This window comes from Arvicanthis niloticus, chromosome 18 (genome assembly GCF_011762505.2).
Source record: "Arvicanthis niloticus isolate mArvNil1 chromosome 18, mArvNil1.pat.X, whole genome shotgun sequence".
Taxonomy (NCBI): domain Eukaryota; kingdom Metazoa; phylum Chordata; class Mammalia; order Rodentia; family Muridae; genus Arvicanthis; species Arvicanthis niloticus.
In genome coordinates this window covers 10,667,475-10,680,320 of record NC_047675.1, presented here as the reverse complement: position 1 = coordinate 10,680,320, position 12,846 = coordinate 10,667,475, and the positions used below count along the sequence as shown (strand labels likewise).

The window sequence follows — 12,846 nt, the reverse complement described above, 5'->3', positions numbered from 1 at the left end:
TCTGTATGTGTGTGTGTGTACCAGGTGAAAGAAGAACTTTCAGAATTTGGTTCTTTCCTTCCTTGGCTTCTGGCTTTAGTTTGAACTTGGGTCTTCAGGCCTGACAGCAAATGCTTTTAATTTCTGAGCCATCTCACCAGCCCAGTGTTAACTCTTTTAATCAATTCACTTAGGTGCAGAGCTCCTCAGAGCTCTAGCTCCTGCCATGTGACCTACTTTTACCCTATTTCAGTCTCTTACCATAATATGACTTAACAGTAAACATTGATGTTTTGGTACCCACAGGGCCATCTTGGGAACTTGAGGAGAGGTGACAGAGTTAGGGGATATAGATGGCACAACCACAAAATTTGTTTCCATTTTATTTAAAAAACAAAACAAACAAAACAAAAATTTCCTGGAAGTCACAATCCTTGTGTTGAAATTTTTATAGTTTGATATATCTTTTGACCATAGGTCAGAGCACAGTTGCATTTATGTACATTATAGTCTTTAATATAATGAAAATAGTCACATCTGACCGAATGCTCCAGCTCTCCTTACCATTTCATCACTAGCCCAGGAGCAGATAAACTGTATATGTTCTCCACGTACACCGAGAAGACAATGAAGCAAAATAAAGTCTGTATTTCCTAACAGAAGATGGGTTCCTTTGAACTTATGGTTTTTTTTCCTTCCAATTTCTTTTGTATTTAAAGAGATATAAAGTGCTTAAAAGAGTAAGGTAGGCATCTGGGGTTGGGAAGAAGGAAAGAGACCTATATAGAAGCAAACAAGCCACAAACAGAAAATAACTACACTGTCCTGACAAGGCTTGTAAATATTCAGGGGACTGCAGGGCCAGTGATGTCTTCACAGCGTTGCTGCAGAATGTACTACCACCCTATTTCAGCACATGAAGAGTGAACCAAACTTCAAGTCCAAAATTCCCCCATGCAAAAACCAACCAGAGCCAGCTCTTTTGATTGGTGGACCAGAGGGCAGTGAGGTCAGGGAAGGTCTGTCCTGTGCTGTCTTAGACTACGGGTGAGATGTGCCCATCTGTCACTCTACCCATGTCCAGCCAAAGTGACCTCATGGGCAAGTTCAATGAAATACTGACTGTGGCATCATCCTTTTTACAACAGAAGCACATAACTCCCACTAGGGAGAAAAATTAAAGCCACTGGGTTTCCTTTTGCTCGAGGGGATGCTGATGCTGGAGTCTGACTTATGACATCATGTCTGATTATTCCAGACTTGCACATCAATTCTTTGTAGATTTTTTTAAAATCACAGACAATGTGTCACACAAAGAGAGTAAAAAAAAATGCTGCCCTATCACTTGCTTTTAAATAGACACTTGCTGGTTATGGTTTGCAGGTTACAGAAGTGCATGCCACAGACGGTGACATATATATTCTGAATATTCTGCAAGTGAGAGAATTCTTCCTTCCATCTAAGGAGAGTTTTAAAGAACCCCCACCCCACCCCAGAATGGATGGAATGTAACTTCACACATACAAAATTTATTTCAAGTTTTCTAAACATAACGGATATCCCACTATAAAAATAACACTCCCTCCCCACCCTCTCCCACCTCTAAATCTCTTTCTAATTATAAAATGGTACAATCATTTCCTATTAGTAAGCTAAAAGCAGGAACTAAATTGATTCTGTACACATACAAAATGCTTTATTTCACACCATTTACATTCATACGGAAGAAGAAGTCCTTGTATTGATCTTCCCTTCATGATTTCATGGGAGGAAGTGGAGCTTGAGCCAAAGCCACGCAGACCTCTGCTGATAACACACATCCCAGCCGGAGGCATCTTTGCAACGGAACACAGCAACGTTTTAAAACAGAGCCTACAGCCCTATAGAGTTCATGACATTCTCTCCTCATTTGAGAAGTGCTGACCAAGTTCTCCACTATTGAAGGAATGGTACCGATGAAAAAGTAAGACACACATGTTGAAGTGGAGACCCACTGCAAATTGACTTGCTAAAAGCATCATTCCAGCAGAGGGCGCTCTGCCCCCACACTAACATCCTACAGACCGGTAAGTACGGAAGATACCCACACAGATTTGGATTGCTAAACCCATGCACTGGCCTTCCACTGCTCTGTCCGTAACACGTGACAATTTGGTATTTACTTCGAAGAGCAGGATACACTACAGTGAGCTAGCTCTTACATGAAAATTCTTTGGCTATTAAAAATCTTCACATTCTCAAAGAAAACCATTCTGAGTTCCATATGAGTGCTAGGTTTGTCTGGAAGTTTTGAAGAAAAGGGAGTTAAACACGGAAGTTTAAAGATGGCGTGTCTCTAAGGCCACAGTCCAGTATTTTAGGTTTGTGGATTTAGCAAGGCCAACCAGCAGCCTGAAAAAAAAAAAAAAATCTAAGTGCCCAAGGGATTCATCTTGACTTTTGTTTGTGAGAACTTCAGGAGAAAATTCAGCTAGTTCACAGAAGAACATGTGTCCATTTGGGTGTTGATCTGTCTTTGGTTTACTTAGCACACACGGTTCTCACATTTTCTTCGATTCCCCGAGGTCACCGCTGGCCAAAGGACGGCAAACCACAGAATTTCTACCCAGCAATGATTTTGGGTTACTCAGCTGTCTCTCCTTTCTCTGTAGATATTCTGTCTGCCTCTTTAGAGCTCTTACAAGAAGCATATTCCCACATCATCACCATCATCGAACACATATCAAGTGGTTAAAGAGAAAACAGCTCTGCAGTGAAGGTGGGCATCTATAATGTCACCAGGTTAGAGGATCTGGGCACCGAGGTTCATGAAAAAGCCACTTGATTATAGGACACAAGACAGGGAGTGAGTAGGTGACTGAGACAGGCCCTTACAGAACAAGGAACTGATTAAACTAATTGAAGTCCACATCTGGGGTCCACAACTTCATTACTTATGGAATGATAACGTCATGCCACAAAAAGGCTCACAGTGGAGCAAAATCGTTCCCTATCTACAAGACTTTAACTCCTACTGTCCCTCCTGTGAAAGGCCTGGTATTGGGAGCTAAGCAAGAGAGAGAAGAGCTACATAGTGGTAAGAAACTAGGACCAGAATTAACTTATTTTTTCAGGCTATTCCAATCTTCTTTACAATCAAGAATGTTTGAACTCATGACTACTGAATTTGTTAAACACCTGCTCTCCCTGGAACTCATTGGTAAGTTCTGAACCCAGGGGAGGGGCATTTTTCCAGATAGACTTTCCACTTAGCCCACCCTGCCTGCATCTAAGACCCTGCCTCCTGTGGATGGTCCTTAAGGGTTCTGGCCATTTCCCTGGTGAATGCAACCATCAACCCTGCTCTCCAGTTCCCTCCTAACAGGAACAGAGGTGCTGCTCAAGAAAGCAGGTAGCTCGGTCTTTGAAGGGCACTGCCTCTGTTCCTCTTAGACAGTGGTTAAGTTACCTGTATGTTCTGTCCAAGAAGCGTGTCATGCTAAGTGATAAGAACCCTGGGAAGATGGCAGATACAGGTCACACAAATCCTGCTCCTGTGTTCATGTGACCTGTTAGGAGGGGACCAAGGAGCATCCCAGTAAGGAAGTGGGATGTAAGATAAGAAAAGTGTGTGTGTGTGTGTGTGTGTGTGTGTGTGTGTGTGTGTGTGTGTGCTTGTGCGTGCCCATGCACTACAAAGGAACAGGTAGTCAAAAACATGGGGTGACACAGGAATACGCACAAGAAACTCAAAAAAGAGAAGTTAAGAATGCTATGGAGCTGGTAAGATGGCTCATTGGTTAAGAGCACTGACTGCTCTTCTAGAGGTCCTGAGTTCAATTCCCAGCAACCATATGGTGGCCCACAACCATCTGTAATGGGATTGATGCCCTCTTCTGACTTGCAGGTGTACCAAACAGATAGAGCATCTTATACATTAAAAAAAAAATGGTACAGGACATCACCTCCATGGTCTTGGTACTGCAGAAGGCTGGGCCTTCTCTTTGTAGAGAGTATGATGTTCTTTCTTAAAACTTCTGAAAGTTTTTATTTGGTAATTTTCATGGTGTTCAGCCAAGGATATGCATCCAGTGGACAACTAAGTTCCATTAAATTCTTATGCTCTGCAATTTATTTCAGCACCAACTAAGCTTATACCAAGAATCTTAGGCAGACTGATGTTCTTTTTTTTGGTTCTGGAAGTGTGGTAGTCCCAGGGATGTCTGGACTGAAAAGGAAATGGCTACTGGGCACAGCCCTTCTTAATGGGTTACAACACCACCCTTTAATACGCACAGATGAAGATATCAAAGCAAAACCACCACCAACAACAACAATAACAACACCTCTCTGGAGAGAGACTTGTTCCCATGGCCAGGATATCACATACAATGTTGAAATAGCTAGGTGCCTCTGTTACTCTTCCCCACCTGTACCCCCTGCCTCCAGTCAGGATTACTCTATGTAGCTGTCCTGGAACTTGCTTCGTAGACTAGGCTGGACTCGAACTCACTGAGATCTATCTGCCTGAGTGCTGGGATCCAAGGTGTGTGTGCCACCATTGCCAGATGCCTCTGATACCTTTATCACCTACTTTCTCCACACTGTATCCATTCTTTGGGTATGTGACCAGAACTGACATTGGAGGCGCTGCCAAACCCAAGGGGCTTTGTTCAAATGCTGTCCTCAGGAGGCATTGGCCTTTTAGAATGACTGACCACACAGGAGGAAGTCGTTCTGAAAGTGACTTTGAGGGGTTCGAGGGTTCTTTTCCTCTTTGTCTTGGACAAAGCTGAACAGAAAACTGCTCACTGGTCACCATGTAGAGGCTGGACGGTCTCAGGCCTCAGAGAGCCTTTCTTGACAAGGCCACACAGATCGTGTGTGGCTCAGCCTGTGGTTCCCTGTGCCTTTCCTGTCTCTGAGCTCTACTGCTCTAGAACTGGGCAGCCAGGAAGAACGAGGGGTTGAGGTAAATTCTCTTTGGCTAAGTATCACACATGAGTCTTGGGATTGGTCACAGAAGTGAGGGTGTGAACCTCAAACATGAGTCTCAGGGTCTGTCACTGAAGTGAGGGTGTAAATTCATTTCAGCACCAAGTCAACATGGTTGGTTGTCTTGTTTTTTTTTTTTTAACAAGCAACTGGTCAGAGAAGTAACAGTTGCTGATGAGAGAGGACATGATGTTTAGAAAGTTAATAAAGGCTATTTGAGCCACTATTAATTATGAAACAAGAACATCCCTGGCTGTCTTCTTAGGTAACTTGGCTAAAGTCTGGTTTTCTTTTGGGGGGAAACTGAGGTAATCTTATCCTTTTTCTTCTGTCACAGTCAGGAACACTAAGGATTCTGGAGCATTTCTTGGGCTGTGCTGCCCAGCTGGTGGCCACTAGGCACACGTGGCTATGGAAAGCTTGAACTGTGAATAGTGAAAATCAAGATACGCTGGGTGTGTAAAAGACGCAGCAGATTTAGACAAGGTAACAAAATAGAGAGGAAAGCGTTTCCCTAACACTTTCTATATCATTTGCATATCAAAACAATGACATTAGGTTAAGTAAACTACTATTAAATTATTTTCACCTGTTTCTTTTTTTGCTTCTTAAAATGTGGCTAATGGGAATTTTTTTTTTTTTTTAAAAGTATGTGACTTGAGCTCTATTTCTGTTGGACAGAGTTGGTGCACCACCTGCTCCAGAAAAAATGCATGACTGTAAATGCATATTCAGTGTGCATTCCTGGGATGCACAGCCATGTGTGGCTTGCTGGGTCGTCAGGCCAGGGTCTCCTCATTGTGGAAGGTGACAGCAAAGTCTATAGTGAGAGCTTTCCCAGTTTATCTCAAGAGGAAACTTTCTCTCTAATCTTTCTTCTGCCATGAAAGCCACAGGGACAGCTTTCAAAACTCTTTGGTAAGCAGAGACTGTCAAAGGCTCAGGGAATTTGCCACAGGGCCTCCTTGGAGTCACATCCAGAGGCCAAAGATGGATCTCTTGGCCCCTTTTGCTTTCACTAGCATCCTGTAGGCTGTCAGGTCAAGGGCTTGCGTATGTAATCAGTGATTTACTTGACCACTGGCCAGAAAACCCCCATCAGATCTTTTCCTCTCTGGTCATGCAATGTAATTTTGTATTTCTCTTGTTGAATTACCCTAATGTCATTAGACTAAATATCAAAATTTGCTCTGTGACACAGCTGTTTTCACAACACAGATCCCCCTGGAGAAGTGCAAATGTGTGATCCAAGAAAGAGGGGACCGTGAGACTCATCTCTGAAACTTCATCTGACAGAATCTGATTTAGCACTCACCTGCTTCCTCGCCATGGAGCATCCCAGTCCTTAGAGGCTGGCGTTAAATTATGGGATGTGTTAAACATTAGCCATTATTAGCCAGAGGTGATTTTTCTGAAGCTTGTTATCATTTTTCTTGCTTTGCTCTCTCCTCATGAACCATCAAATAGGAACACATTAAAAGTAGAAAGAAAGGAAGAAAGAAAGGAAGAAAAAAGAGCGAGCAATCAGTGGAGAATTCCATTCCCCTGGACTCAAAATTGCAGTGGGCAGCAAAGATTTACAGGTCAACCAAGCGCTGTTTGAATGATATTAATGTAATGAGGTGGAAAAGCCCAAATCAAACATAAATACAGCTCAGCGGGAAGAGCTTGCTTTCCTGGTCAATCCCTGCTCTGTGTGACCTTGCCAACTGCTAGCAATGAGGAGGGGGAGGAAGAGGAGGAGAAAGAAGAAGAGGGGGAAGAGAAGGAAGAGGAGATCCTCCTGATCATCCAGAGGGACACAGGTGGCCACCTCTGCCTCTGGAATTGCTGTGTATATCACAATACTGTCCACTTGAAAGACAGCACACATTTGTTATTGTTTCAGACTAAAAGAGAATAAAATCATAAACCACTTTATAATACAGTGGGTTTTGATAGTCATTTGTTATTTTTTTCTTTTAATCTTATTCGATTCTCACAATCAGAAGAAACTCAATTTAGCAAGTTCCCATGATGCACATTTTGATTCAGACTTTATCAGATCATACCTCATTCTCCTCTTGATACCTGGATGCTCTCAGGAAGACCCGAGATACAAACTCTTAAGGACTTATTTAGATCTTTCCATGTAGGCTGGTGAAGGTTAACAGGACAGTCCCTGAAGTAAGCTTACACCTGGGTGCCAGTGACCTAAGAAACATGATTGCATCTTTTCTATACCTCGTACCCATGGAATTCATTTATGAAGGTGATAAACTGCTAAGGCCTTGGAGGGAAATCAGGGAGTCAGGAATCTCCCCTACCCTGGGAAGATGGGGTATCAGGGTTTTTTTTGTTTGTTTGTTTTGTTTTTAAACTAGGCTTATAGTTCCATATACTCTGAACTTTGTCATGGTGTCCTTTGGGGACTTCTGAGTTTTAGACATTCCTCCCTGGTAGTCCTCTCCTACCAAGATGGCCCCCGACAGAGCATGACCAGTGGAAGCCCATGTGATTGATGGAGCTGAAAATAACGAGCGACCAACTCAGCAGATCCAGAACTTAGTGTTGCTGTCTGGCAGCTGGGCTCGACAAGACCCACTTAGAGGAGGGGGTTAGACACTTGATAAAATCTGGCTCCCACTGTTTCAGTGTGCTGAGGTGATCCTCAAAGTCATACATACGTCATACTGATAACTCATGACTGTGAATCCCAAGACCTGGTATAAACCAATCACTGGAGCAGCAACTGGGACTTCTAAACAGACCTCTGTATACGGGCTGGAGTGAATCAACCGGAAAACAGAGGGACGATGTAAACTATACATCAACTTTAAAAAGAAATTGCCAAGGGAATGAAACCATCTTTCCCAAACAAGAACAAGAAGATGGCAGAGGCTGAAATCAAGTGAAGACGCTCTGACGCTCTACTTCCGGTCTGCCACACGTCTGCACGAACACCAAAGAATCCAGCTTTCAACTTCCGCATCAAGGCCACAGGCTGTTGCCGAGATGGGACCCGAGTCCTGACTTGGGAGACTTTGGATATTGCTTTCATTACCACTCTTGAACAGAGTGCCCTGGGGTTGCCATGGTGATCTGAAGGCCGTGTATTCAGTTCAATTCTCGGAGCATGCTTCCTTCCTGTCCCCCTGGTTCCTATGTTTTCTTTTGTCCGTTTCTACCATCTCAAGATTTCACCTCCTCGCAGTCTTGGTCAGTGGAAAGTTCTACATCAGACAGGCCCACTTCCAGTGCCATAATTAATGAGATGTCAGAATCACTGCTCACTGCTGGCTCTTGATCACCTGAGAGGGGACAAGACAAAGTTTACAGTCAACATCAAGCTACATCTTTGGATGCTTCCTTCTTAGTATTATTGTTCCTAGTAGTGTTTCTCTTTTTAAGATCTAGTTTTTGTTCTTTTGAATTAAGCATGTGATATAGCTTGTCACATGAGTCTGCATGTGTGTATGTGCAGGTGCCTGTGAAGGCATTGGATCTCCTGGAGTGATAATCCGTTCTGAGCTGCCCAATTCTGGTGCTGGGAACTGAACTTGTGTCCTCTGGAAGAGCAGTATGCACTTTAAAACACCGAGCCATCTCTCATCCCTTATACTAGCACGTCTTTAAAAGTCATACAAAAAATTGGCTATTCTCTAAAAACTCTAATTCAAATCTCACCTCAAAATAGAGCCCCAGATAAATTCTAAGTGTGTCAGAAATTTAAATGTGAGCCATCGGGGTAGGAAACCCATAGAGGCTGACTTTGGTGGTGACTCTTATAAAGAGTCATCATCACGGAGGTGGAGGCGGGAAGACTGAGTCTGAGGTCAGCCTGAGCTGCATGGTGAAGCCACGTCTCAAAAGAGGAAAACCAAAATACCATCAGCCCAACAGTCCCGTGATGCTAATGCTGACTGCTGGCTCAACAGGATCCAGAATCACCTAAGAGACAAACCTCTCTACACGTGTGGGTGGGAGCATCTGGACTCGGTTACAGAGGTAAGAAGAGACATGGTAAATGTGGGTGACAACCTTTCCACGGGCTGGGTCGGGATCAAATGAAGGGGAGAATGTTACCTAAGCACCAGCGTTCATCCCTCTCTGCTTCCTAACATCAAACTCGATGTGATCAGTTGTCTCTAATTCCTTCTGCATACCTTTCTTGCCATGGTGGCTGTACCTCAAATTGTGGCCAGAGCAAGCCCTTCTTTCCTTGGGTTTGTTTGGTCAGATATTTGATCTCAGCAATGAGAAATTAACAAATACAATACCGCAACAAGCTCAATACCAACAGCAAAAGCAAATAGAAAAGATATTGTTTTAGTTGTGATAATCAGTTTTAATTGTCTACTTGACACAGCCGACAACCTCCTGGGATGAGAGTCTTGGTGAGGGACTGCCTAGATCATCTTGGCCCGTGGTAGTGTCTTTGGGAGATTGTCTTGATCAGGTTAACTGTTGGTGGAGGTGGGGAGAGTTGTCCACTGTGGGTAACACTGTTCTCCAGCTGGGAATGCTGGACTGCGTAAGAGTGGGGAAGTGGAATGAATACAAACGTGAGTCCCTGCTTTGCTCTTGACAGTGGATGCCCACAGCTGCCTCCTGCTCCTGCTGCTGTTACTTCCCCGCAATGACAGACTGTAACCAGGATTTCCAAGCTGCTTTCATCATTATGTTTTTATCAAGAAAACAGAAAGAAGGGACAATGACAAAGTGCATTTCTTAGTTGTAAAATGTGTATCTAAGAGGGCAGAAAAAGTAATTGCGTAAATTATGGAACTGAGCTTAAGTGTTAGAAAAGGTTAAAATTATAAATCAATGCTGATGGCATATATTAGATGGGGGGGACTTTCAAACACTGCACAGAGAGTTATATTGTTTGGTGTATGAATACACACACACTGTGTGTATACGTGTGGAGGCAGGAGGTCAGCATCAATGCCTTCATTTGAGATAGGCTCCCCAGAGCTTATTGATTAGTCAGGAGTGGCTGGACAGCAGGCTCCAGGAGTCCTGTCTCTGTCCCCTATGCCCCTCCCCTATGTTGAGTTTGTAAGTGCATCCTACCGCACATGGCTTCTAAGCGGACATGGCTGAGGATGAAGCTCAGATTCCCATGATTGCCAGCTCCTTAGACTCAGGATTGTGTTCTTAATACAACAAAAATCTTTAAGTCATTAAGAAAGATGATGCAACAGAAAAGCAGGCACAGAAGAATATAATACAGATACATTATAAGTAGAAGTAAGATTGAAGTGTTCTTTTTTGCAAATGTAACTTCCTTTTTTTTGCAAATGTAATCGTTACTCTTTAAAAAAGAAAATGTTGCAGTTGAAAGTATATTGAGATGGGCTTGCAGAAGCACTGCAAACAGAAATGTAAATCTTTTTAATCTTTTAAAAATGTAAATTCTTTTTAATTTGAGACATACTATTTCTACATCTTGGATATTGCACATGATATTAATCTAATATGCATATGTAGTATATAATAATCAAAGGTAATAAATGTTTCCATGTCTTCAACATTATCCTTTTTATATCTGGAGATTTTTATGTCTTTACTCATTTTGTAATATATCACATATTGTTTTAACCAACACTTAGCTCTGTCTATTTTAAGAAACCCAGAACAAATTTCTCCACTGTGACTACGGAACCCTTGTTAAAATTCCTTCCATCTCCTCTCCTACTACCCTTCCCAGTCTCGAGAGACCATTATTCCACTTCATTCTTCCACTAGAGTTATAAAATTTTCACCTAATAATTTTATTTCCAGAATTTTCTAAGGTGCAATAATTAGAACTGCAAAAACATTCACTTAACCGTTATTTGTAGTATCATAACTTAGCAAGTAACAAAGTCTAATAACATAAAATATCTCAAAAACAATGTCACTTCTAAAGGATGATGTTCATATACCCACTTAAGTGAAGTTTCCCAAGAGTTCAGAGTTACATAAATAGACCCTTAATGACATTTCAGTATAACAGTATACCAGAAATGAATTCAGAAGTAAGTACTCAAAGCTTGCTTGCTTCAAGGCTGATGTGAGAATGTTGTTATAATTGGAAGCAAGGAACTAAAAAGGTTAACACGAGGAGGAGGAGGAGAAGGAGGAGGAGGAAGAAGAGGAGGAACAAGAAGAGGAGGAACAAGAAGAGGAGGAGGAGGCATTCATGATTTGGGGACTTTCTTTTTCTCTCCCTCCTTCCCTCACTCCCTCTCTCTCTCCCTGCTTCCTTCCTTCTCTCCCTCCCTCCTCCTTCCTTTCTTTCTTTGAGACAAGGCTTCTGTAGCTTAAGTTGACTAAGATTTAGTATTTATATTGATGTTCCCTTTAAGATATATTTTTTTGTTTGTTTGTGTTTCAAAGCAGGGTCTCTCTGTGTAGCCATGGCTGTACTGGAATTCACTCTGCAGACTAGTGGCCTTGAACTCAATAGATTCACCGGCCTCTGCTTCCTGAGTGCTGGATTAGAGGTGTGTACAGTTTTTTTCCTTTTTTTTTTTTTTCTGGATCGATTTCCAAATACTCTAGAATGAGTACAGTTCCCAAATTCCTTCAAGATACATTAATTGAGTCTCTGCTATTGAGTTAACAACTGTGCTAGCTCCTAAGCATGTGAGAACAAGACAATTCAGAGCTTCAAGGAGCTTACTGTCCAGAAGGCAGACAGATAAGCAGAATGAATATTGGCTCTGTCAGAAGATGGGTCAGGTACAGTAGGAGTGGGTGTATGGGTGTGTGTGTGGGGGCTACATATATTGGGTCAAAGAGGGCATGTGCCATAGGGTGCTATGTCAAAACTGAGTCCTAAAGATAATATGTACTTTAGCCAGGTGAGTAACATAGAATCATTTTTTAAGTGGTAGTCACAATGTACCCAGATGGCTGCAAGTGATGGGGGCTGTTGTGGATAGGCAGACATCAGATGATACTCAAACATGACTGGAATGCACAAGGAAACTAGGGAGGAGGCCGGGGGAGGCGCAAGGTCTGCCTAAAGGCAGCTGTAATCCAGAAAGTCCTATGTGTTCTATCACTCTGCAGAAGGACCACGCAATTAAAAGACCAATAGAGATGTCTATGAAATAAAGACTGATGATAGCTATAAGACTTTTGCTTTGGCTGTCACTGATGTTATTTACCATGTTGAGGGCAGTTAAGAAAAGTATATGTATTTAATAAGGAGCAGTGAATTTCTGAGATACTTTAAAAGAGACAAAGAGAAAGAACAGAGCTGGGCCCTGAGGAATGAACTGCTTCACGAGGGTAATCCCATGGAAGACCAGGCTCTGACACGTCTCCGATGCTAGCTCACAACTTCCAAGACACCTCTGGGAAATACAAGTGTTTAGTATTTGAGGACGGTGGCAGTCACCAAATTCTTTATCAAACTATCCATTCAACGTGAAGTGAAGTTGGGTATTTGCCTCTCACTTCACAACAGACTCCCTTGCCAGCTGGCCACCGACATACATCTCCTTCCACACTTAATTCCTCTGCTCCAGAACCAGGTGCCCTGCACTCCTGACTGGGGGAGACAGGGGAGGGCAGGGACTCACAGGTACAAACAGGGGTGAGCCTTCCTTTGGGAGGAGGTTGCTCCACCCCAGTTGTCTCAGCAGTTAGTGTGCTCTCCCGCTGGGTGAGCCTATGCATCTGCTGGCCACTGTGTCAGAGAGCTTTTGTCCCTAATGTGAGGAGGCCACAGAAGGCACAGCTCTGTCTCAGATCTACTAGGTCACTCAGTCTTGCTCCTTCCCCACCCCCCCCCCCCCAAAAAAAAACCCCACTGGCTTAGACTTTGTGTCTATCTTTTCTTTACTCCATACATGTCAGGTTCTGTATGTAATTTTAAAGTCTTTGTTATGATTTTAGGAGAGATTGGAAATAGTTTCA

General features: G+C 42.9%; 1 protein-coding gene across 1 annotated transcript in view; it reads right to left on the bottom strand.

The window, feature by feature from the left end:
- Window positions 1-346: 346 nt before the first annotated feature.
- Rnf150 (ring finger protein 150) overlaps window positions 347-12,846 on the bottom strand; it is a 217,111-nt gene continuing 204,611 nt past the window's right edge. The window contains exon 7 of the mRNA XM_034522697.2: window positions 347-8,243. Within this exon, the coding sequence (XP_034378588.1) occupies window positions 8,125-8,243 (119 nt within the window). The 3' untranslated portion in view covers window positions 347-8,124. The remainder of the gene's footprint in view (window positions 8,244-12,846) is intronic.